The sequence below is a fragment of the Schistocerca serialis genome, chromosome 6 (assembly GCF_023864345.2).
Source record: "Schistocerca serialis cubense isolate TAMUIC-IGC-003099 chromosome 6, iqSchSeri2.2, whole genome shotgun sequence".
Taxonomy (NCBI): domain Eukaryota; kingdom Metazoa; phylum Arthropoda; class Insecta; order Orthoptera; family Acrididae; genus Schistocerca; species Schistocerca serialis.
This window is the reverse complement of record NC_064643.1, coordinates 645,451,918-645,478,685: the sequence shown is the minus strand read 5'-3', so window position 1 is coordinate 645,478,685 and position 26,768 is coordinate 645,451,918. Positions and strand designations below refer to the sequence as shown.

The 26,768-nt window shown below is 42.8% G+C and overlaps 1 protein-coding gene across 3 annotated transcripts in view; it reads right to left on the bottom strand.

Moving 5' to 3' along the window:
- LOC126483635 (carcinine transporter) overlaps nucleotides 1–26,768 on the bottom strand; it is a 395,544-nt gene that overhangs the window by 189,698 nt on the left and 179,078 nt on the right. For all 3 annotated transcript variants that reach the window (XM_050106689.1, XM_050106688.1, XM_050106690.1), the window contains exon 3: nucleotides 8,492–8,665. In XM_050106689.1, the coding sequence (XP_049962646.1) occupies nucleotides 8,492–8,665 (174 nt within the window). The remainder of the gene's footprint in view (nucleotides 1–8,491; nucleotides 8,666–26,768) is intronic.

Here is a 26,768-nt window from a genome sequence, read left to right as displayed (position 1 = left end):
ACACCAGATCTCCAGTTGCTTTGCAGTTCACCTTTATCTCTCCCCATATATTTATATTTTATTTTCATTTTCATTTCAGCCTCATGTTACACTTTCCACCTTCTAATACCATGTCACCCTCACACCATCCCCACAACGACCCCGTTAAGTTTTATTTAAATTCCCTCCGCAAACATACCTTTGCTCTAGCCAGATTACACTCCCATATTTTATTTTCTCAGGCTTGCCTGACATTTGGCATTACCCCCAAAGGCCTCACACTTAAAGTTCCCATCTCTGGCTGTAACCCTTCTTTCCATCAGTCCCTATACCAGTTCCAAACTGAACAATCCATTGCCCTCACCCACCTAATCCTTCAACTACACATCAACTCAGCCAATGAACGCACCTGTCAACTCCTATCCTTAATAAAAGTCCTCAGTCTTTCCTCTCCCACATCCACACCGGCTGTTCAGAGCATCCTCCTACAGGCCAACCGCAAATTAGAACAGCATGCCACCCTCCACCTTAAAAAACTATCCAATCTCCTGGTTTCCCACCTCCGGAAAGGCAACTCACTCACCCTTCACAACCTTTCCAGTAAACCTCAACCTCCTCTCATTGCACACAGACCCAGTCTCTCCCATCTACTCAATCTCCCACTTCCAGCTCCCCTCCCTCCAAAACCTCAAAATTCCAATCAACACAATCTGGAACCACAACACCCTAATTCAGTAGTTAACCTTTCCTCCAAACCTCTCTCCCAATCCTCAACCTCTGTCCTGTCCAAAGGCCTCACTTTCAGCCCCACTCCCAGATTCAACCAAACAGTCCTTGTCAAAGATTTACTGTCCTACACTCGTACTCTCTGCTGGAAATATCACTTTGGCATGAAGAAAAATGATCCTAATCCTACTCCTAATGACCCAACTCCCAAAGACACTATCCAAATTGAACCCTGCCTGGAACAGTTCCGTCCTCCGTCACAGCGGGACCCATCTCCTCTTCCTCAAAATCACCCTCTCCAAACCTTCCAAGATATTCTGACTTCCAGCCTTGCCTCTCAATCCTTCTTAAAAAAACCTTAATCCTACTCCCAACATCACCACTGCTGAAGCCCAAGCTATCCGTGATCTCAAGGCTGACCGATACATCGTCATTCTTCTGGCGGACAAGGGTTCCACGACTGTGGTACTTGATCGTCGGGAGTATGTGGCTGAGGGACTGCGTCAGCTTTCAGATAACACTACTTACAAAGTTTGCCAAGGTAATCCCATTCCTGATGTCCAGGCGGAGCTTCAAGGAATCCTCAGAACCTTAGGCCCCCTACTAAACCTTTCACCTGACTCCATCAACCTCCTGACCCCACCGACACCCCGCACCCCTACCTTCTACCTTCTTCCTAAAATTCACAAATCCAATCATCCCGGCCGTCCCATTGTAGCTGGTTACCAAGCCCCCACAGAACGTATCTCTGCCTACGTAGATCAACACCTTCAACCCATTACATGCAGTCTCCCATCCTTCATCAAAGACACCAACCACTTTCTCGAATGCCTGGAATCCTTACCCAGTCTGTTACCCCCGGAAACCATTCTTGTAACCATTGATGCCACTTCCTTATACACAAATAGTCCGCATGTCCAGGGCCTCACTGCGATGGAGCACTTCCTTTCTCGCCGATCACCTGCCACCCTACCTAAAACCTCTTTCCTCATTACCTTAGCCAGCTTCATCCTGACCCACAACTTTTTCACTTTCGAAGGCCAGACATACCAACAATTAAAGGGAACAGCCATGGGTACCAGGATGGCCCCCTCGTATGCCAACCTATTCATGGGTCGCTTGGAGGAAGCCTTCTTGGTTACCCAGGCCTGCCAACCCAAAGTTTGGTTCAGATTTATTGATGACATTTTCATGATCTGGACTCACAGTGAAGAAGAACTCCAGAATTTCCTCTCCAACCTCAACTCCTTTGGTTCCATCAGATTCACCTGGTCCTACTCCAAATCCCATTCCACTTTCCTTGACGTTGACCTCCATCTGTCCAATGGCCAACTTCACACGTCCGTCCACATCAAACCCACCAACAAGCAACAGTACCTCCATTATGACAGCTGCCACCCATTCCACATCAAACGGTCCCTTCCCTACAGCCTAGGTCTTCATGGCAAATGAATCTGCTCCAGTCCGGAATCCCTGAACCATTACACCAACAACCTGAAAACAGCTTTCGCATCCCGCAACTACCCTCCCGACCTGGTACAGAAGCAAATAACCAGAGCCACTTCCTCATCCCCTCAAGCCCAGAACCTCCAACAGAAGAACCATAAAAGTGCCCCACTTGTGACAGGATACATTCCGGGACTGGATCAGACTCTGAATGTGGCTCTCTAGCAGGGATACGACTTCCTCAAATCCTGCCCTGAAATGAGATCCATCCTTCATGAAATCCTCCCCACTCTGCCAAGAGTGTCTTTCCGCCATCCACCTAACCTTCATAACCTGTTAGTTCATCCCTATGAAATCCCCAAACCACCTTCCCTACCCTCTGGCTCCTACCCGTGTAACTGCCCCCGGCGTAAAACCTGCCCATGCACCCTCCCACCACCACCTACTCCAGTCCTGTAACCTGGAAGGTATACACGATCAAACGCAGAGCCACGTGTGAAAGCACCCACCTGATTTACCAACTGACCTGCCTACACTGTGAAGCTTTCTATGTGGGAATGACCTGCAACAAACTGTCCATTCACATGAATGGACACAGGCAGACACTGATTGTTGGTAATGAGGATCACCCTGTGACTAAACATACCTTGGTGCACGGCCAGCACATCTTGGCACAGTGTTACACCGTCCGGGTTATCTGGATACTTCCCACTAATACCAACCCGTCAGAACTCTGGAGATGGGAACTTGCCCTTCAGTATATCTTCTCATCTTGTTACCCGCCAGGCCTCAATCTCCGCTACTTCCTAATTTCAATTTGCCGCCGCTCATACCTCACCTGTCTTTCAAAAACATCTTTGCCTCTGTACTTCCATCTCGACAGACATCTCTGCCCAAACTCTTTGCCTTTACAAATGTCTGCTTGCGTCTGTGTATGTGCAGATGGATATGTGTGAGTGCGAGTGTATACCTGTCCTTTTTTCCCTCTAAGGTAAGTCTTTCCGCTCCCAGGATTGGAATGACTCCTTACCCTCTCCCTTAAAACCCACATCCTTTCATCTTTCCCTCTCCTTCCCTATTTCCTGACGAAGCAACCGTTGGTTGCGAAAGCTCGAATTTTGTGTGTATGTTTGTGTTTGTTTGTGTGTCTATTGACCTGTTAGCACTTTCGATTGGTAAGTCACATCATCTTAGTTTTTAGATATATATAGATATTTAGATATATATAAGGAGTCATTCCTCTCCATTAAAACCCACATCCTTTCGTATTTCCCTCTCCTTCCCTCTTTCCTGATGAAGGAACCATTGATTGCGAAAGCTCAAATTTTGTGTGTATGTTTGTGTTTGTTTGTGTGTCTATCTACGTGCCAGCACTTTCGTTTGGTAAGTCACATCTTCTTTGTTTTTAGATATATTTTTCGCAAGTGGAATGTTTCCCTCTATTTATTTATATATATATATATATATATATATATATATATATATATATATATATATATACACACACACACACTCCTGGAAATGGAAAAAAGAACACATTGACACCGGTGTGTCAGACCCACCATACTTGCTCCGGACACTGCGAGAGGGCTGTACAAGCAATGATCACACGCACGGCACAGCGGACACACCAGGAACTGCGGTGTTGGCCGTCGAATGGTGCTAGCTGCGCAGCATTTGTGCACCGCCGCCGTCAGTGTCAGCCAGTTTGCCGTGGCATACGGAGCTCCATCGCAGTCTTTAACACTGGTAGCATGCCGCGACAGTGTGGACGTGAACCGTATGTGCAGTTGACGGACTTTGAGCGAGGGCGTATAGAGGGCATGCCGGAGGCCGGGTGGACGTACCGCCGAATTGCTCAACACGTGGGGCGTGAGGTCTCCACAGTACATCGATGTTGTCGCCAGTGGTCGGCGGAAGGTGCACGTGCCCGTCGACCTGGGACTGGACCGCAGCGACGCACGGATGCACGCCAAGACCGTAGGATCCTACGCAGTGCCGTACGGGACCGCACCGCCACTTCCCAGCAAATTAGGGACACTGTTGCTCCTGGGGTATCGGCGAGGACCATTCGCAACCGTCTCCATGAAGCTGGGCTACAGTCCCGCACACCGTTAGGCCGTCTTCCGCTCACGCCCCAACATCGTGCAGCCCGCCTCCAGTGGTGTCGCGACAGGCGTGAATGGAGGGACGAATGGAGACGTGTCGTCTTCAGCGATGAGAGTCGCTTCTGTCTTGGTGCCAATGATGGTCGTATGCGTGTTTGGCGCCGTGCAGGTGAGCGCCACAATCAGGATTACATACGACCGAGGCACACAGGGCCAACACCCAGCATCATGGTGTGGGGAGTGATCTCCTACACTGGCCGTACACCACTGGTGATCGTCGAGGGGACACTGAATAGTGCACGGTACATCCAAACCGTCATCGAACCCATCGTTCTACCATTCCTAGACCAGCAAGTGAACTTTCTGTTCCAACAAGACAATGCACGTCCGCATGTATCCCGTGCCACCCAACGTGCTCTAGAAGGTGTAAGTCAACTACCATGGCCAGCAAGATCTCCGGATCTGTCCCCCATCGAGCATGTTTGGGACTGGATGAAGCGTGGTCTCACGCAGTCTGCACGTCCAGCACGAACGCTGGTCCAACTGATGCGCCAGGTGGAAATGGCATGGCAAGCCGTTCCACAGGACTACATCCAGCATCTCTACGATCGTCTCCATGGGAGAATAGCAGCCTGCATTGCTGCGAATTGTGGATATACACCGTACTAGTGCCGACATTGTGCATGCTCTGTTGCCTGTGTCTATGTGCCTGTGGTTCTGTCAGCGTGATCATGTGATGTATCTGACCCCAGGAATGTGTCAATAAAGTTTCCCCTTCCTGGGACAATGAATTCATGGTGTTCTTATTTCAATTTCCAGGAGTGTATATATAATATAGAGGGAAACATTCCATGTGGGAAAAATTATATATAAAAAACATTAGAACAGCATGCCACCCTCCACCTCAAAAAACTATCCAATCTCCTGGTTTCCCACCTCCAGAAAGGCAACTCACTCACCCTTCACAACCTTTCCAGCAAACCTCAACCTCCTATCATTGCACACAAACCCAGTCTCTCCCATCTACTCAATCTCCCACTTCCAGCTCCACTCCCGCCAAAACCTCAAAATTCTAATCAACACAATCTGGAACCACAACACCCTAATTCAGTAGTTAACCTTTCCTCCAAACCTCTCTCCCAATCCGAAACCTCTGTCCTATCAAAAGGCCTCACCTTCAGCCCCACTCCCAGATTCAACCAAACAGCCCTAGTCAAAGATTTACTGTCCTACACTCGTACTCTCTGCTGGAAATATCACTTTGGCACGAAGAAAAATGATTCTAATCCTACTCCTAATGATCCAACTCCCCAAGACACCATCCAAATTGAACCCTGCCTGGAACAGTTCCGTCCTCCGTCACAGCGGGACCCACCTCCTCTTCCTCAAAATCACCCTCTCCAAACCTTCCAGGAATTTCTCACTTCTATCCTTGCATCTCAATCCTTCTTAAAAAACCTTCATCCTACACCCAACATCACCACTGCTGAAGCCCAGGCTATCCGTGATCTGAAAGCTGACCGATCCATCGTCATTCTTCCAGCGGACAAGGGTTCCACGACCACGGTACTTGATCGTCGGGAGTATGTGGCTGAGGGACTGCGTCAGCTTTCAGACAACACCACATACAAAGTTTGCCAAGGTAACCCCATTCCCGATGTCCAGGCGGAGCTTCAAGGAATCCTCAGAACCTTAGGCCCCCCGCAAAACCTTTCACCTGACTCCATCAACCTCCTGACCCCACCGACACCCCGCACCCCTACCTTCTACCTTCTTCCTAAAATCCACAAACCCAATCATCCCGGCCGCCCCATTGTAGCCCCCACAGAACGTATCTCTGCCTACATAGATCAACACCTTCAACCCATTACATGCAGTCTCCCATACTTCATCAAAGACACCAACCACTTCCTTGAACGCCTGGAATCCTTACCCAATCTGTTACCCCCGGAAACCATCCATGTAACCATTGATGCCACTTCCTTATACACAAATATTCCGCATGTCCAGGGCCTCGCTGCGATGGAGCATTTCCTTTCACGCCGATCACCTGCCACCCTACCTAAAACCTCTTTCCTCATTACCTTAGCCAGCTTCATCCTGACCCACAACTTCTTCACTTTCGAAGGCCAGACATACCAACAATTAAAGGGAACAGCCATGGGTACCAGGATGGCCCCTCGTACGCCAACCTATTCATGGGTCGCTTAGAGGAAGCCTTCTTGGTTACCCAGGTCTGCCAACCCAAAGTTTGGTACAGATTTATTGATGACATTTTCATGATCTGGACTCACAGTGAAGAAGAACTCCAGAATTTCCTCTCCAACCTCAACTCCTTTGGTTCCATCAGATTCACCTGGTCCTACTCCAAATCCCATGCCACTTTCCTTGACGTTGACCTCCACCTGTCCAATGGCCAACTTCACACGTCCGTCCACATCAAACCCACCAACAAGCAACAGTACCTCCATTATGACGACTGCCACCCATTCCACATCAAACGGTCCCTTCCCTACAGCCTAGGTCTTCGTGGCAAACAAATCAGCTCCAGCCCGGAATCCCTGAATCATTACACCAACAACCTGACAACAGCTTTCGCATCCCGCAACTACCCTCCCAACCTGGTACTGAAGCAAATAACCAGAGCCACTTCCTCACCCCCTCAAACCCAGAATCCCCCACAGAAGAACCACAAAAGTGCCCCACTTGTGACAGGATACTTTCCGGGACTGGACCAGACTCTGAATGTGGCTCTCCAGCAGGGATACGACTTCCTCAAATCCTGCCCTGAAATGAGATCCATCCTTCATGAAATCCTCCCCACTCCGCCAAGAGTGTCTTTCTGCCGTCCACCTAACCTTCATAACCTGTTAGTTCATCCCTATGAAATCCCCAAACCACCTTCCCTACCCTCTGGCTCCTATCTTTGTAACCGCCCCCGGTGCAAAACCTGTCCCATGCACCCTCCCACCACCACCTACTCCAGTCCTGTAACCCGGAAGGTGTACACGATTAAAGGCAGAGCCACGTGTGAAAGCACCCACGTGATTTACCAACTGACCTGCCTACACTGTGATGTATTCTATGTGGGAATGACCAGCAACAAACTGTCCATTCGCATGAATGGACACAGGCAGACAGTGTTTGTTGGTAATGAGGATCACCCTGTAGCTAAACATGCCTTGGTGCACAGCCAGCACATCTTGGCACAGTGTTACACCGTCCGGGTTATCTGGATACTTCCCACCAACACCAACCTATCCGAACTCCGGAGATGGGAACTTGCCCTACAGTATATCCTCTCTTCTCGTTATCCGCCAGGCCTCAATCTCCGCTAATTTCAATTTGGCGCCACTCATACCTCACCTGTCTTTCAACAACTTCTTTGCCTCTACACTTCCGCCTCAACTAACATCTCTGCCCAAACTCTTTGTCTTTAAATATGTCTGCTTGTGTCTGTATGTGTGGATGGATATGTGTGTGTGTGCGAGTGTATACCTATCCTTTTTTCCCCCTAAGGTAAGTCTTTCCGCTTCCGGGATTGGAATGACTCCTTACCCTCTCCCTTAAAACCCACTTCCTTACATCTTTCCCTCTCCTTCCCTCTTTCCTGATGAGGCAACAGTTTGTTGCGAAAGCTTGAATTTTGCGTGTATGTTTGTGTTTGTTTGTGTGTCTATTGACCTGCCAGCGCTTTCGTTCGGTAAGTCACCTCATCATATATATATATATGCTTCTTTGTGCTTCAGTGCATCCCCCAAGGGAGTACAATAGGACATGAAAATTTACAAGAAAATATTTTGTTATATAAAAAAATTTAAATCTAAATTTATGAAAATTGGTATTTCACTTCTATGTTAGATATAAAGAAATATTTCTTAGGTGATTAAAATTGCTACAGAAATATCTACATAAGCATGCAAAAGGCATGATTAACGTAACTCTGGACTCCAGCTATCAGAGTTGCTTTTTTGTCAAAAGCACATTCATTGAGGTTTGTGCTTATATTGCTTTAATTAGTGTGAAAAGCTTTGAAGGCAATTTATGAACAACATAAAGATTTTATTAAATAAACAAAAACAATTCCACATGTTATACAGTCTATGCATGCGAGGAGTGGGCGCTAAGCTAGTCTAAATATATATTTCAAGTTAGCCCCTACCGGCACTTGCTTAAATTTGCACCTTTCATTTATGTGACATTAACTTGATAAGAATTAAGTGAATACTAACATCAATTACGACAGAGGAGGAGATCTCTGTTGTATTATACTCCCAGCCATCTTTACACTCTTCCACTGGCCAGCTCAAATTTGGCATGATTTCATCTGGAGAATACTGCGTAAGCAGCTCTGTCCAATTAACAGCAAAGCGAATACATTTTTCAAATGTGTTGTTTGAATTGCCCTGTAACATTAGAGTTAACGGAAATGAACATAATAATAGTGACATAAGTTTGGAATAACATAATTGAAAACAAGACTTAACAATTTTTATTATTCCTATTAATAACATATTACATGTAGGATTTTTCTCTTCAACTCTTTTAACAACTGAAGATAATCTTCTAAGCAATCAAAAATGATAATCTGGATTATAATTTGTGATTAGGAATAATAAAATTTGTATTATTCATACATAACTTGCACCACCAAACATTGTGATGGCAACTACTGAATGTGTTGCAATCAGATCTGGAAAGGTAATTGAATAAGAATTCAGGAATTGAATAAATCGAAAAAAGCCATCTGGCTTTTATTAGATTAGATTAGATTTACTTTCATTCCAATTGATCTGCAGTGAGCAGGTCCTCCAGGATGTAGAACATGTCAGAAAAACAACAATACATGACAAATATTTACAACTCAAACAAATAAGCTAATGTACCATTCCACAGGTCCCAAGTGGCATGGTCGTCATTTTTTAATGAACACACTATGAAAGAATCATTTTACAAATAATAATGCACTGAACTTAAAATAATTTCGTTTAAATTTATTTATAAGGTCATAAATGTGTAATACAACTACTAAATACTTATTTACAATGAACACATTATTGCACTGAAATTGTGCAGAAGTTATATATAAAAAAACAAAGATGCTGTAACTTACCAAATGAAAGTGTTAGTATATTGATGGGAGACAATAAAAAACACACAAACACACACACAAATATCAAGCTTTCGCAACCAACGGTTGCTTCATCAGGAAAGAGGGAAGGAGAGGGAAAGACAAGTGGCTGTGGGTTTTAAGGGAAAGACTTACCTTAGGGGAAAAAAAGGACAGGTATACACTCGCACACACACACATATCCATCCACACATACAGACAAATATGTCTGCTTGTGTCTGTATGTGTGGATGGATATGTGTGTGTGTGCGAGTGTATACCTGTCCTTTTTTCCCCCTAAGGTAAGTCTTTCTGCTCCCGGGATTGGAATGACTCCTTACCCGCTCCCTTAAAACCCATATCCTTTCGTCTTTCCCTCTCCTTCCCTCTTTCCTGATGAGGCAACAGTTTGTTGGGAAAGCTTGAATTTTGTGTGTATGTTTGTGTTTGTTTGTGTGTCTATCGACGTGCCAGCGCTTTTCGACGTGCCAGCGCTTTCGTTTGGTAAGTCACATCATCTTTGTTTTTAGATATCTTTTCCCATGTGGAATGTTTCCCTCTATATATATATATCACTTCACCACGAAGAAAAATGATCCCTATCCTACTCCTAATGATCCAAATCCCCAAGACACTATCCAAATTGAACTCTGCCTGGAACAGTTCTGTCCTCCGTCACAGCGGGATCCACATCCTCTTCCTCAAAATCACCCTCTCCAAACCTTCCAGGAATTTCTGACTTCCAGCCTTGCCTCTCAATCCTTCTTAAAAAACCTTAATCCTACTCCCAACATCACCACTGCTGAAGCCCAGGCTATCCGTGATCTCAAGGCTGACAGATCCATCGTCATTCTTCCGGCGGACAAGGGTTCCACAACTGTGGTACTTGATCGTCAGGAGTATGTGGCTGAGGGACTGCGTCAGCTTTCAGACAACACCACATACAAAGTTTGCCAAGGTAATCCCATTCCTGATGTGCAGGTGTTGCTTCAAGGAATCCTCAGAACCATAGGCCCCCTACAAAACCTTTCACCTGACTCCATCAATCTCCTGACCCCATCGACACCCCGCACCCCTACCTTCTACCTTCTTCCTAAAATTCACAAACCCAATCATCCCGGCCGCCCCATTGTAGATGGTTACCAAGCCCCCACAGAACGTATCTCTGCCTACGTAGATCAACACCTTCAACCCATTACATGCAGTCTCCCATCCTTCATCAAAGACACCAACCACTTTCTCGAACGCCTGGAATACTTACCCAATCTGTTACCCCGGAAACCATCCATGTAACCATTGATGCCACTTCCTTATAAACAAATACTCCGCATGTCCAGGGCCTCGCTGTGATGGAGCACTTCCTTTCACGCCGATCACCTGCCACCCTACCTAAAACCTCTTTCCTCATTCCCTTAGCCAGCATCATCCTGACCCACAACTTCTTCACTTTTGAAGGCCAGACATACCAACAATTAAAGGGAACAGCCATGGGTACCAGGATGGCCCCCCTTGTATGCCAACCTATTCATGGGTCGCTTAGAGGAAGCCTTCTTGGTTACCCAGGCCTGCCAACCCAAAGTTTGCTACAGATTTATTGATGACACCTTCCCTACCCTCTGGCTCCTACCCTTCTAACCGCCCCCGGTGTAAAACCTGTCCCATGCACCCTCCCACCACCACCTACTCTAGTCCTGTAACCCGGAAGGTGTACACAATCAAAGGCAGAGCCACGTGTGAAAGCACCCACCTGATTTACCAACTGACCTGCCTACACTGTGAAGCTTTCTATGTGAGAATGACCAGCAACAAACTGTCCATTCACATGAATGGACACAGGCAGACAGTGTTTGTTGGTAATGAGGATCACCCTGTGGCTAAACATGCCTTGGTGCACGGCCAGCACATCTTGGCACAGTGTTACACCGTCCGGGTTATCTGGATACTTCCCACTAATACCAACCTGTCAGAACTCCAGAGATGGTCAGTCCCACATAGAAAGCTTCACAGTGTAGGCAGGTTAGTTGGTAAATCACATGGGTGCTTTATACAAACAAAGATTCTGTAACTTACCAAACGAAAGCATTGGTACGTTGATAGAGACAATAACAAACAGAAACACAAATTTCAAGCTTTCCTAACCCACGGTTGCTTCATCAGAAAAGAGGGAAGGAGAGGGAAAGACAAAAGGATGTGGGTTTTAAGGGAGAGGGCAAGGAGTCATTCCAATCCCAGGAAGAGAAAGACTTACCTTGGGGGGAAAAAGGGACAGGTATACACTCGCGCACACACACACACACACACACACACACACACACACACACACACACACACACACACACACATACATATCCATCTGCACATATAGACACAAGCAGACATATGTCTCACAGTTGCAGCTACTGTCACAAAAGAATACATTCCAAGGCTGTAACAGACTGATTGAATACCAACAGCAGACTGACACTGACACTAAATGCTCTAACAAGATTTCTTATTTGGTGTTGGTGCCGATGGCAAAAGGAACAATAAATTCTTGACCATCAGAGCACTTTACCCTGTGCTTGGAGAGACTCTCTTGCCACATTAAATTTCTAATAACTATCCCAGTTGATATTGTACCTACTTCCTGATTTTTTTCTACAATAGACATATGTTTAAAGACTAAATTATTTGGATAAATATAGCTACTAAAATTTTTTAAATAACTAACCCAGTGCACCCACACTCTCTACTCAAAACTCTCTAACCCACTCCCAACCCAACCCTCCACATCACTGTCAGCTTTTATACCATGAACTCACCAGCTCTGGTGCCCGTCTGCCTTATACCTGTGGACCTGCAGCTTCTCCCTTTCATACTCCTATCCTGCACACTTGCTGCCTCCCTCTGAGCCACCAATTAACCCTCCCCAGCTTCTCCTCCTCCCACTCCCAGTTTCTTTCTCCCTCCACCAACCCCACCCATACAACCTCTCATCTCAGCTGAAATGCAGTCCTGGCATTTTGTGTTCATCTAGTAGATGGGCATTTTGTGTTCATTAAGTAGATGCATAGGAGTGTGTGTGTGTGTGTGTGTGTGTGTGTGTGTGTGTGTGTGTGTGTGTGTGTGTGTGTGTGTGCTATTTAGTTCAGCATTTCTTTTATTCTGTGGGTTGTGAACATGGTAAACATGAGGGGGGAGGGGGGGGGGGCAAAATGGGGCCCTTAACTGCCTCAACCCTATTCCCTGGAATCTGGAATACAGCATTTTATTAATTCTAATACACTTTTTGAAATGATCAATGATTCCACTAAACCATAGGTTAAGGCAATTATATACAACCACAATGAGAAATACTATGGATTTATCATTTGCTGCATAACTTAGGTTTGTTTGGTCATTACACTGTGCAGTATTGTGAGAGTGGGGGGTCAATTAGGTGGTGGCAACTGGTGAAGATGTTGTCTCACATGTGAAATTAATTATATTATGCAAAGGAAAGTTGCTACTCACCATATAGTGGAGATGCTGAGTCGTAGATAGGCAAATCAATAAGATTCTCATAATTATAGCTTTCAGTTGTTAAGGCCTTCGTGAACAATAGACACACACACACACACACACACACACACACACACACACAGCTATTTCTCCAAAGGTCCTGCTCAATATATGCAACACTCACACCACTTACAGTGAAGTTGTGGATCACTTAGTCTGTCGACTGAGAACAACTTTTTGTATGATACACAAGTTTGGCAGGGATACCAAATCCAAACCCCTTTTAAAGAATATAGGCCCAAAAATGCCCTGGCCTGTATCATTAATTGAGTCGAGGGACGAAGGGTGGTGATGCCATGTGGACACTCTCTACTAGCACGTCGGGGGTGACACTCAGGGGTAGTGACGAGCCAATGCTCCATCAGACATGTAGTCAATGAGGACTGGGACCCTTTCTGCTCACTGCTGTGAGGGTAGCAAATGTGTCTCATTGGTGGGCTTTTCTTCAAACGAAGGCATAAATAACACAGCAAGCGGTGGAAATGCCTGCAGGAGATGCTTGGTGCTTGGAGCAATGGTTGATTGGTCCCTTCCACCTGTGTTAAGGGCTCCTGTATGACTAATTTGTTGGCACTGCTGCTCATTTTGGTGGGGGCATCACTGGTTTGCATGGAATGCCACACACTCCTCACCTACCACAATTACATAATGTTGTTTTCCCTTCTTGCCACCCCATGATGCCTTGTTTCCATCCAAATGTCCACCCAAATGTGCTTGTCCAGATTTCAGAACCTTGCTGACACCACGGCAAGGCCAACAGGCCACATACATTTGGCATCAGGCACAGCAGGACGAAGAGATTGTGTGGCTATTGGCCATGCAGCACATCAGCCGACTGCACGCACTTATGGAGTTGCTCTGCATCTGCATCTATGTCTATACTTTGCAGACCACTGTGGAGAGTGAGAGAGAGGGTATGTCCCTTTGTACCAGTTATTCAACGTTCTGTCCATTTCAATCACATATGGAGTGTGGGAAGAATAATTGCTTAAATGCCTCTGTGCACACTGTAATCAGTCTAATCTTGTCTTTGTGATTCCTATGGAAGAGATAGTCATGGGGTTGCAATATATTCTTAGATTCATCACTTAAAGTTGGTTCTTGAAAATTTCTGAGTAGATTCTCACAGGATAGTGTGTGCCTATCTTCAAATGTCTGCCAGTTCAGTTCTTTCAGGATCTTCGTGACACCCTACCACATGTCAAACAAACCTGTGATCATGCTGCCCTTCTCTGTAACCATTCAACATCCAGTGTTAGTCCTAGTTAGTATGGTTCCCAAACACTTCTGCAATATTCTAGGCTAGACCACATGAGCATTCTGTATGCAGTTTTGCAGACTGCACTTCTCTGTAGATGGCATTTCCCTAGTATTCTACCAGTTGGCCACAGTCTGCCACATGTTTTAGCTACAACTGAGCCCATGTGATTGCTTTATTTCATATCCCTGCAAATTTGATATCATAATCAAAGGCTACTACTTTTTTTGTTTTGCAAAGTGCACTATTTTACATTTCTGGAAATATAAAGTATGTTGTCAATCTTTCCATGGCTCTTGAATCTTGTCACAATTTGGCTGAATTTTTTGCATCTTCTTTCAGACATTCTTCATTATAGATAACTGCATCACCTGCAAAAATTCTGAGGTTACTATTAACATTGTCTGCATGATCGTTAATATACAACATGAACAGCAAGCACCCCAACACACTTCCAGGGGGCACACCCGAAGTTAATTCTACGTATGTCAATGACTCTCCATCAAAAATAATTTGCTGTGACCTCCCTACCAAAAAATCCTCAATCCAGTCACAAATTTCACTTGATACTCCTTAAGACGGTAAGCAAAGATGTCAAATGCTTTTCAGAAATTAAGAAATACTGTACCTACACTACTTCCTTTTTCTATGGCTTTCATTGTTATGTGGGAAAAGTGCAGGTTGGGTTTAACATGACTGATTCAGAATAGAATCTGTTAGGGATTCCATCATGCACTGGAGATTTGTTCAATTTTAAGAATTTCATTCCATAATGCTACTGACCTAATATCTATTTCTCTCATCTTTTCAGAGATACGGGAATTAAACTGGGGCAGTACTCCTGGGTTTTCCTTAGAAAAGGAACACATGAAAACAGAGTTCAGAATTTCTACTTTTACTTTTCTGTCCTCAATTTCAGATCCTGCCTCAGTGGTGAATGACTGGTGTCTAACTTTGTTGCCACAGCAGCCTTCACATACAACCGAAATTTATTTGTGTTTTGTGAAAGATTTTTTTGAGACTATTCTGCTACAGTAGTCATACATTGCTGTCTTGACAGCCAAATGTGTTTCATTCAGTATGTCTCTATCTAAAGCCCTTTGCTTTATCTTACATTTACTCCATAGTTACTGTTTCTTTAGAAATTCCTTTACAGTGATTGTATATCATTGACAGTCCCTCCAATCATTAACTGTTCTGTTGTGAATATAACTATCCAGTGCACGATTAACTACCCTTTTAAACTTTATCCCTCGTTTCTCTACATGCCCCTGTTCTGAACTAAATGCTACAAGTTCCTCGCTTCTTTATTTAGTTGACTGAACTTATAGATCATTCTACTTGTTTTAGTTGTCCTTTGTATATTGGAAATCAAGGTTACTGCAAGAGTCTCATGGTTATTGATACCTGTTTCAGCGTTGATATCCCAAGGGAGGTTATGTCTGTTTGTTGACATTACATATAATATATTTTTATAATTTTATTCATAGTTGTTATGTCTCAGCAACTGTAGTATACAATTCAGAACAAAATTCAGTCACTAGTTGCACAGGTATTTTTATTTTGCTTAACTGGTTTCCACACAATCACTTGTCAAAACCAGTAATGCAAAACAAAAATACCTGTGCAAATTAATTTTTCGAAACCAGAAAAGTGAAATAAAAATTTTGTGCAACTGAGGACTTGGTCTGAAATCTAATATATTCTCATCATGTGTGGAGTTCAGAACCATCTCTTCTTGGTAGTTTTCAAAGAAGGTATTCAGTAATACTTCACAAAATGTCTTGTCATGCCCACCACTAATGAAACTGTATTTATCCCATCTGATTGTGAGATGATTTAAGTCTCCTCCAATTATTATAGTGTGACTGGAGAACTTAAGTACTAGTAAACTATGGTTCTCTCTAAAGTTTTTGGTTACTTCATGAGGTAGTTAATAGAAGGATTCAATTATGCAGTTTTAATTTGTATCTCAATGGATTTCTGGTTCTTATCTATTGCTATAAATACACCGGCTCCTCTTTCCATTAGCCTGTTCTTTCAATATACCGTTAAATTTTCCCCAGAAATGTCACTGCTGTCAACTTTGGGTTTTAACCAGCTTTCTGTACCTACTGTTATGCTAGCTTCATTCCTTTTTAGGAGCACTTCAATCTTTAACATTATGTTGTGAATGCATCAGCAGTCAACCACTAGGGTTTTAATGCTCTTGTCTGTGGGGAGTGATATTTCTTGGATCTTGCACCAATACTTTTGAGTCCCCCGGACTGTATGAAGGATCATCCAATTTCAAAAACCCTTGTGCGCACACCACACACCATCAGATACCTGACTATCAGCCTCTGATGTGTAGTGCACAGCTGACCCATTTAGAGGGAACTCTTCGAATTTGAAACAACATTGCAGCATACTGTTTCTTGTGCACCAACATAGTTACGTTACACACCACCATGTTACATGCTACAGCATGGAGCCCCTCTTGTGGCACAAGGTTGCAGCTTGCATCATCAAAGCAAAAAAATTGATCGTGTAGTATGTATAACATGTAATACCTCAACCGATGTTGAGGAGAGAATACTTTCCAGCATTCCCTTGTAGCTTGTCACAAAACTCTGGTTCACCCCTTTCACCCTCTTCTCAGGATCAGTAAAACGCCAAAAAAACTGGCCAGGGCAGTCTCTCTAGGTACTGCCAATATTGCTTTCTTTAGTTGTGATTGGAATGTTTTGACCAATTTGTAAATTAACTAACCAGTGATTAACAGCAGTTCATTTGTAGCACTAAAATCTTAACATCCCTCTCTCTCTGAAACTGGTTAGATTTGTAATCTGACAGTTCACCGATTGACACAACACCACTGATACAAACAATGTAGGAAAAGGTAGATGTTACTTAGTGTAAAGAAGACACATTAAGGTGCAGACAGGCACAATTAAAAGACACTTACACAAAGCTTTTGGCCACAGCCTTCATCAGCAAAAGAGAAACACACACAATTCATATACAGAAGCAAGCACACCTCACGCATACATGGCCACCAATTCCAGCAGCTTGGGCCAGAATAATTCCAACAGACATTCCAATGATCAGCTTCTTCTGTAAGCTTTGTAAATAGTTCACACCACAGGCTGGCAACTACACTCAATGAACTTTGATAGTGTCAAAATACTTAAGGAATATTTGCATAACAATCTCAGTTCCCTTGCCTCCACACACATTAGATCTCATTGTTTAAACAAAGGAAAACTGTCAATTATTAACAGTTCTCAGAGAGACTCACAAAAAATTTAACATGGAGATTTTTATAACATAAATACCAAATGCAGACTGCTTCATACACACACCTAGCTCCATGAAGATGAAGAAATAAAACTTAGACTCTGACATTATTTTTCAGGTTTTCTTGGAGTGATTGATAAATAATAAGCTTCTGGGTGTTCACCCAAGTTTTTGTTGCCATTTTCTGCACAATACTTTGATGACCGACCCAGATGTCTTCTCTAGGTGCTGTGAGTTTTCCTATTAAATGTATTCACTGCCTGGACTCCAGCCAGACTGTGGGCTATTGTTGGTCTCTATAGCCAAGATCAGTTCCTGATGGCCACTGCACTTGTTTTACACAGCACATACTGATACTCTATGAAATTCAAATTTCCTCAACATTTCCCAACTCTAATGGACGTGACGGTCAGTGAGATTTTAATAAACTGAGTACTGGACTCAAAGCATTTCAATTGAAATCTCTATCCCTGTTTATTACATTTTCTAACATCTTTATTTTGGTAGACTCCTTAATTATGATGTCCCAGGCACTTTATGTTCGTACCACGATACTGGTCTCATTGTGTTTTATTTCATGATTATATTCTAGGAAGCATCTGGCAATAGCTGATTTGCCTGGTCGTATTAGTCAGGTGCATTACCGATGTTCCTTGCATCGCTCCTTGACTGTGTTAATTGTCTACTCGATGTAAAACATACCGCATTCAAATGAAATGCAATACACAACAGATTTTTAGAGACCTACATCATCTTCAATGTTACAAAGAGTACTTTGTATCTTAGTTGAAGGGAAGGAAACACACTAAATACCATGTTTCTGTGGGAGTCTACTGATTGGGCCAGCATAAGGCAGATAAGCAACATTTGGCTTCTCTTCCTCACTCTCATTCTCAACCCCTTTCTCAGGAGTTCTTGATTTTGACCGTGCTGCTACCTGTTCAGTATGGTGCTCTGAGTACCCATTCCTTTGGAACACCAGTTGTAGGCATTGTAATTCTCCAGCAAGGCTCTCCTTGCCTGAAAATGTTTGAGCTCTATGGACTAGAGTCTTTAGCACCAAATTTCTTTGTTATGGATGTTGATGGCCCGAAGTGTTCTACAACATACACAAGTTGGATGAGCACTGCCAAAATAAAGGGCAAGTTCTCAATACAGTTCTCAATACAGTAACTTTCCTAATGAGATGTTGAAATGAACAACTTGTATGTTCACTAAAATCAAGCATCACATTAACACACCAGGGGCAAGTTGGATTCTGCACAATGCAAGCCTGGCTCTAGTAAGAGAGAGAATTCGTGACACTCAATGGTTGATGGATGTCACTTAAAAAGAGCTTTTTCATCTCCATCTTTGTGTGTCAGCTACACTATCTGCAGAATCTTGAGAATGGCTTATCAATACAACTTGGGGGTTGAAAACATCTGCATGCCAGAATGCAAAATTTGATAGCTTGCACATTAAGCCAAGACAAGACACAGAGATCAGTACTGTCATTAATCTCAGTGACAAACACCTGGACAAGAATACAGTGAAGATCCTTGGTAAATGGCTAAATTTTGCACCCACTCCAAATATGTTACCAAAAGCAGATTAAATCAGTTCTGTGGAGTATGTTGTGGTTTAACTTCCTCCGAAGCAGCAGTGGAGGTTCACTGTAAACCTGTAGAGCACTTATCAAGATGCCAATGCTAAGATCCAACATCTCCATGGGAGGAGTAGCATTGAAAAATCTGTGGGAGGACAAGGAGACTGTAGTTCTTCCAGCTGACAAAGGCAATTTTATGGTCCTAATTTCAAGTGTGGGCTACAATAAGAAGATACTCACTCTTTTGAATGATACTGCATACAAGCAGACAGATGTTGGGCCTACAAATAAAAGAGTCAGGCTTGCCACATAAAATCACTACGGGTCTTGAAGCACAAGCGTCAGTGCCACTGTGACTATATCACCTTCCTAATGTTCAATAGGAAAGAATTAACTCTAAGACCCATATCTAATAATACTGGCGCACCTACATACCAGCTGGAAAAATACCTGAAATGCATTCTCAGAGAATATGTGTGGAAGTGCAAACACCACATTCAAAAGTCCCCTGACTTCGTACATCACCTCAGTCACTTACAGCTCCAGGATATGGATATTATTGTCATTTTCAATGTAGTGTCCCTCTATATGGGAATTCTACTTTATGATTCCTTGGAAATCATAATGGAAAAGTTTGATGATTGTTTCATAGAATTTTTTAGGCACATTCTGATGTCAGCTTATTTTCTGGTTGACACAACATATTATGAACGAACTGGGGTTGTAATGGGTAGTCCGTTATTGCCTGTCATGATGTACCTATACATGGAACACTTTGAAGCAAAGGCACTCGAATCCACCAAGTTCTATTGGTATGCAGGTGTCATGTTTGTGGGGTGGCCACATAGAGTGGAAATACTTCAAGAGTGTGAACATTTAAATTGTATCCATCATAATATAAAAACCATGATGAAAACTGAAACATGACAACTACCTTTCCTCAATGTTTTAGTTAAGAGAAGACTAAACGGATCCATGGGTCACAGTGTATATAGCCTACACACACTCACCTCTAGCTTCATGCATCAAGCCATCACCGTTCATCACAAAGAAATTCTGTGCTAAAACTTCTGGTATATAGATCTCAAACACTTTGAGACAAGGAGAGCCTCACCAGAGAATTACGATACCTACAACTCATGTTTCAAAAAAACGGTATCAAAGTGAATGGGTCATGCAGTCAAATGCAAGAATACCTGAGAAAGAGTCCTGTGCTGAGATTGAGAAAAAGAAGCCAAAAATTGCTTATCTACCTCATGCTGGTCCAGTATCTGGAAAGATCAGTACACTCCTATGGAAACATGACATCCAGTGTATTTCCCTCCCTTCAGTTAAGATAGAAAGTATTTGTTGAAACGTTAAAGATGATCTACGCCTTCAAAATTTGGGTTTGTATGGCATTCCATCTGAATGTGACATGTCTTATGTTGGGCAGACTATCAGAACAGTTGAGGAGAGATGCAAGAAACACCAGTGGATCACTTGACTAAAATGACAAAGCAAATCAGCTGTCACCGAGCACTGCCTTGAATACAAACATAAAATGAAATACAATGATACTAGTTTTGTGGTGCAAACATCAAGTTTCTGTGACAGCGTAGTTACAGAATCTATCAAAATTATTACTAAGCTCACCATTTAGAGTCTGACTTTATTCCTTGGAATAAAAATAAAATAAATGTTTTGTGGCACCACGGCCTGGTGCAAGTACTAGCGAGGCCCAATGTTGCTTAGCTTCAGTGACTGGGTGGGAACCAGTGTTACCAATGTGGCAAAGCCATTGGCTGTTTCTGGGAATTAAACTTGATTCAAGGTCAAAATAACAAAAGCATCTTCTAAAAAGTGGAAATTTTAATTACGAATATTTTTTTTGTTAATAACTTTTCAGCAGAAGTAAAACATTTACTTGGAGTAAGGAAGTTCTTTCAAATGAGTGAGCTATGTCTTTTGGAAATAAAACTAATTAGCTCAGTTTATTTTTATGTGACATGGTTTTTGAACATCATAAATTAAGGGTTTCTCTGAAAAGAAAATGTTTCGTAATAAACAAAATATACCATTGAAATTGGCACAGATAAAATAATGTGGTGAACAATAAATTTTAATGAAATACTGCCTTGGTAAGAATTTTGATGTTAAGTTGATGTAGTACAGTTGTTATCAGTATAACAGAGAACATAAAAAAATTATTCAAAGGAATAGAAGTATGTAGAAAACTGAGTTATTCCACTTTGCTAAATTGCAAATTGCTAAACTTCTGCATCTGATGCTGGATGGAATGGTGTGGTGGTCAGGAGCTGAATTCCATTTTAGCATCAGAACACTTTAAAAGCCCTCAACATGAACTTACAACCATTGTCTGAGACCAGGATGCGTAGCTCATCCTCAACAGTGAAAATGGCAGCTAAGGCCTGAACTGTAGTGTGGACCATCATAGAGGCCGACTGAGCAATACATGGGAACGTATCTATCACCAAAAGCTACGTGGCCCCTAAGAAACAACTGGTGAAGTCCACATGCACCAGCAGCCTATTGCTTTTACAATACTGAATGTATTGTGAAGTCTGAAATACATCCAAAGGAAAAGACTCTGACCATCCTTGCTGTACACGAGCAGAGCCTCACCCCCTTATGGTCTGTGAGGAGGTGGAACTTAGTGCCACACAAAGCAATATGGAACTTCCTTAGTCCATATATGATCACAAGTGAGTCCTTCTCAATCTGAGAATAATTTCTTTGTGCTACAGACAGGGTCTCTGAGGGAAACGCAATAGGCTGCTCTGAGCCACTGAGAGTGGCCATACTGAGATGCATCAGTAGCCAAAGTCAACGGCTTAATTGGGGTGAAAGTGACAAAGCATGGAGCAGAGCAGAGATGTTCATTCAACTACTGGAATGCCGACTGACATGCCCTTGACCATACAAACTTCATGCCTTTCTTGGGAAGGTGATGCAATAGATGACAAAGGTGAGCAGCCCATGGAATGAATTTCACATAGAAATTTACCTTCCCTGAAAATGATTGCTGTTGTTGTTGTTACTGTTGTAGTCTGCAGTCCAAAGACTCATTTGTTCCAGCTCTCCATGCTATTCAATCCTGTGCAAGCCGCCTCATTTCCGAGTAACTACTGCAACCTACATCCTTCTGAATCTGCTTATTGTATTCATCTCGTGGTCTCTCTCTGTGATCCCCCCCACCTTCTCTGCAATACTAAACTGGTGATCCCTTGATGTCTCACAATGTGTCCTATCAACTGATCCCTTCTTTTGGTCAAGTTGTGCCACAAATTTCTTGTCTTGCTAATTCTGTTCAGTACTTCATCACTTACATGATCTACCCATCTAATCTTCAACATTCTTCTGTAGCACCACATTTTGAAAGCTTCTATCCTCTTCTTGTCTAAACTGTTTATCACCCATGTTTCACTTCCATAAATGGCTACACCCCAGACAAATATTGCCAGAAAAGACTTCCTAACACTTAAATCTATATTTGATGTTAATCCATTTAACACTTCAGAAATAGAAATATTTTTCTTGCCATTGCCAGTCTACATTTGATATCCTCTCAAGTGCAGCCATCATACCTGAATGGTGCAAAAAGTGGCAGTTGACCAGTTGACCCTAAATAACGAAAAGTGTGAGGTTGTCCACATGAGTGCTAAAAGGAACTCATTAAACTTTGGTTACACAATAAATCTAAAAGCCATAAATTCAACTAAATACCTAGGTATTACAATTACGAACAACTTAAAGAGGGAGGAACAGATAGAAAATGTTGTGGGCAAGGCTAACCAAAGACTGCATTTTATTGGCAGCACACTTAGAAAATGTAACAGACCTACTAAGGAGACTGCTTACACTATGCTTGTCTGCCCTCTTTTAGAATACTGCTGCACAGTGTGGGATCCTTACCCGATAGGACTGATGGAGTACATCGAAAAAGTTCAAAGAAAGGCAGCGCGATTTGTATTATCACGAAATATGGGAGAGAGTGTCACAGAAATGATACAGGATTTGGGCTGGAAATCATTGAAAGAAAGGCATTTTTTGTTGCGACAGAATCTTCTCACAAAATTCCAATCACTAACTTTCTCCTCAAATGTGAAAATATTTTGTTGACACTGACCTACATAGGCAGGAATGATCACCATGATAAAATAAGGGAAATCAGAGCTCATACAGGAAAATATAGGTGTTCATTCTTTCCGCGTGCTATACGAGATTGGAATAACAGAGAATTGTGAGGGTGGTTTGATGAACCTTCTGCCGGGCACTTAAATGTGATTTGCAGAGTATCTATGTAGATGTAGGCAGTTGATTCTGCATGAAGTAGCTTTCAAATGGGAACTGAAAATGTTTGATGACAAGATGACAAGTAAACCAAATCCTCCACCAGTCATTAATGGCAGTACATGTGTCACATGATAGGAATCTCTTATCAACACACCTAATCTGTACAACTGGTAAGTGAGAGAGGTATGCCTCCTTGACCAATATAGGTGTTCATATGAATTTGAATGTGATATCTCCCAAGGAAATAATGAAAACATAATAGTTTGTCACATAAGCTGCGACAAATGAATGAAACAGTTTCACAATCAGATAGTTCCTCTGTGCTCTGTCAAAACAAGTGTTTTTAACGTTTTTGAAGTTGCATTCTGTTTTGGAAGTCTTGACCTTTGAAGTCCTTTGTTGTAACATAATTCACACCCATTTATTTGCTGTTTTCATTTCTGTGAGATGTTTATGTGGTATCTTGCCAGCTCTCACTATTCATCCCATATACTTGTGATGGTAACGTATTTTTACCATGATTCATATTCTACAATCAATGTATAGTACGACACAACTGCCAAGACTACAGAAAAAGAACAAACATTTCAATTACCGAATGGACAGTTCATAATGCTGTGGGAAAAAAATAAAATAAATGGCACAAGGGAGTTTTGTACACAGGTTGCCTGATGGCAGTCCAATACCATGACCATTTAACCATGACACTATTGGTGTTTTAGGCTACTCTGTATTGCACTTATTGTTCTTGGACCATTCACTGTTCCTATTTTGTTGTTTTTTCACATTTCAGTACACCTTCTTCCCATTATCATGCTTGATCTGTGTTCAGTTTTGATGGGCTATCTACTGGACCATCTTACCACTAAACCTGAGAGGGTTCAATGGGAAGTTTCCCTTGTAAGATAAGACAACTGTAACTCCCAAATACTCGTAGGAACTGACAAATTTTCTATTGCTGCAATATGCTCTGCCACTGAAATGATATTATTCTTACTTAACAAATGCCCTAGGAACAAAAAAGGCATATTCTCAGGCTTGAAATGTAGCCAATTGCCCAATAGTTGCTAAAAAAACTGTTTGAAAATTTTGTAAATGCTCTTCTCTCAAGGTGCCAGTAACACAAATGTCATCCAAAGAGTTTGATAAGCATGGAATGTCTTTGATAAGTTCCACAAGAAGATTCTGGAATATCCCTAGAGTGCAAGCTACCCCAAATGGCAAATGATTTAACTGTTACCTCCAGAGAGGAGTATTTAATACTAAAATCTGCTGAGCCTCAGCATCCAATGGCAGCTGCAAGTACAGGGTTATTACAAATGATTGAAGCAATTTCACAGCTCTACAATAACTTTATTATTTGAGATATTTTCACAATGCTTTGCACACACATACAAAAACTCAAAAAGGTTTTTTAGGCATTCACAAATGTTCGATATGTGCCCCTTTAGTGATTCGGCAGACATCAAGCCGATAATCAAGTTCCTCCCACACTCAGCGCAGCATGTCCCCATCAATGAGTTCGAAAGCATCGTTGATGAGAGCTCACAGTTCTGGCACGTTTCTTGGTAGAGGAGGTTTAAACACTGAATCTTTCACATAACCCCACAGAAAGAAATTGCTTGGGGTTAAGTCGGGAGAGCGTGGAGGCCATGACATGAATTGCTGATCATGATCTCCACCACGACCGATACATCGGTTTTCCAATCTCCTGTTGTAAGATGAAGTCGACGCTGTCGGTCTCCAGTTGTGGCATGAGCCAATTTTCCAGCATGTCCAGATACACGTGTCCTGTAACGTTTTTTCGCAGAAGAAAAAAGGGCCGTAAACTTTAAACCGAGAGATTGCACAAAACACGTAAACTTTTGGTGAATTGCGAATTTGCTGCACGAACGCGTGAGGATTCTCTACCAACCACATTCGCACACTGTGTCTGTTCACTTCACCATTAAGAAAAAATGTTGCTTCATCACTGAAAACAAGTTTCGTACTGAACGCATCCTCTTCCATGAGCTGTTGCAACCGCACCGAAAATTCAAAGTGTTTGACTTTGTCATCGGGTGTCAGGGCTTGTAGCAATTGTAAACGGTAAGGCTTCTGCTTTAGCCTTTTCCGTAAGATTTTCCAAACCGTCGGCTGTGGTACGTTTAGCTCCCTGCTTGCCTTATTCGTCAACTTCCGCGGGCTACGTGTGAAACTTGCCCGCACACGTTCAACCGTTTCTTCGCTCACTGCAGGCCGACCCATTGATTTCCCCTTACAGAGGCATCCAGAAGCTTTAAACTGTGCATACCATCGCCGAATGGAGTTAGCAGTTGGTGGATCTTTGTTGAACTTCGTTCTGAAGTGTCATTGCACTGTTATGACTGACTGATGTGAGTGCATTTCAAGCACGACATACGCTTTCTTGGCTCCTGTCGCCATTTTGTCTCACTGCTCTCTTGAGCACTCTGGCGGCAGAAACCTGAAGTGCGGCTTCAGCCGAACAAAACTTTATGAGTTTTTCTATGTATCTGTAGTTTGTCATGACCATATGTCAATGAATGGAGCTACAGTGAATTTATGAAATCGCTTCAATCATTTGTAATAGCCCTGTATGCATATCTGAGGTCAATTTTGGAACTATACTGACCACTGGCTAACTTAGCCAGCAACTCCTTTGGATAGGGTATGTGATGAACTTCTATTTCAGTTTTTGCATTGATTATGTGAATGAAATCACCACAAAGTTGAACATCACAATCAGTTTTCCGTATCATGACCATGGGGAGTGGTCCACTGGTGACACCATTCTGGGATTCTGCTGAGTTCCTCTTTCACTTTTCCTCAAATAGCAAATGGCATGGGGTGAGATTGACAAAAATTGAGAACTGCCAACAATTTCAATGTTATGTTGACCTCAAAAGTGATGGTCCTACTCAGGACCTTAAAAGAAAGTTGACTGAACAACTACAGCAATATCTCCAAGTTTTGAAATAGTAATAGCTGCAAGACAATGTTAATTTCTTCGACTACTTCAACTTCAAAAATAGTGAAAGAATCAAGGCCAAAAATGTTTTTGGCCAACTGTGAACTGACAACCAGAAGCATGCTCTGGCTATACATGCCTTTGTACTTGGCTCTGACTACCATTTGTCATGAAATGGGAATGTGCTGCCCAATATAACATACTACTTGGTGCTGAGAGTGCAATCCCAACCAGTCACAAGTATCTACAATGATCAGACTGGCTGGGGTTTAATTGAAACTTCAAACAACACTAAACTATCTCCAAATCTACCATGATACCGTGCAGCTGAAGGCCAGTTGATGTGCTCACGGGTTCAATTGCAAACACACCAGACCATTTTCCCAAGGCACTGCTTGCCATTGTTCCCTGCATACAGTTGATAAATGTGTGGTGATTATTGACCACAAGCAATCGACCAACTCATCTTT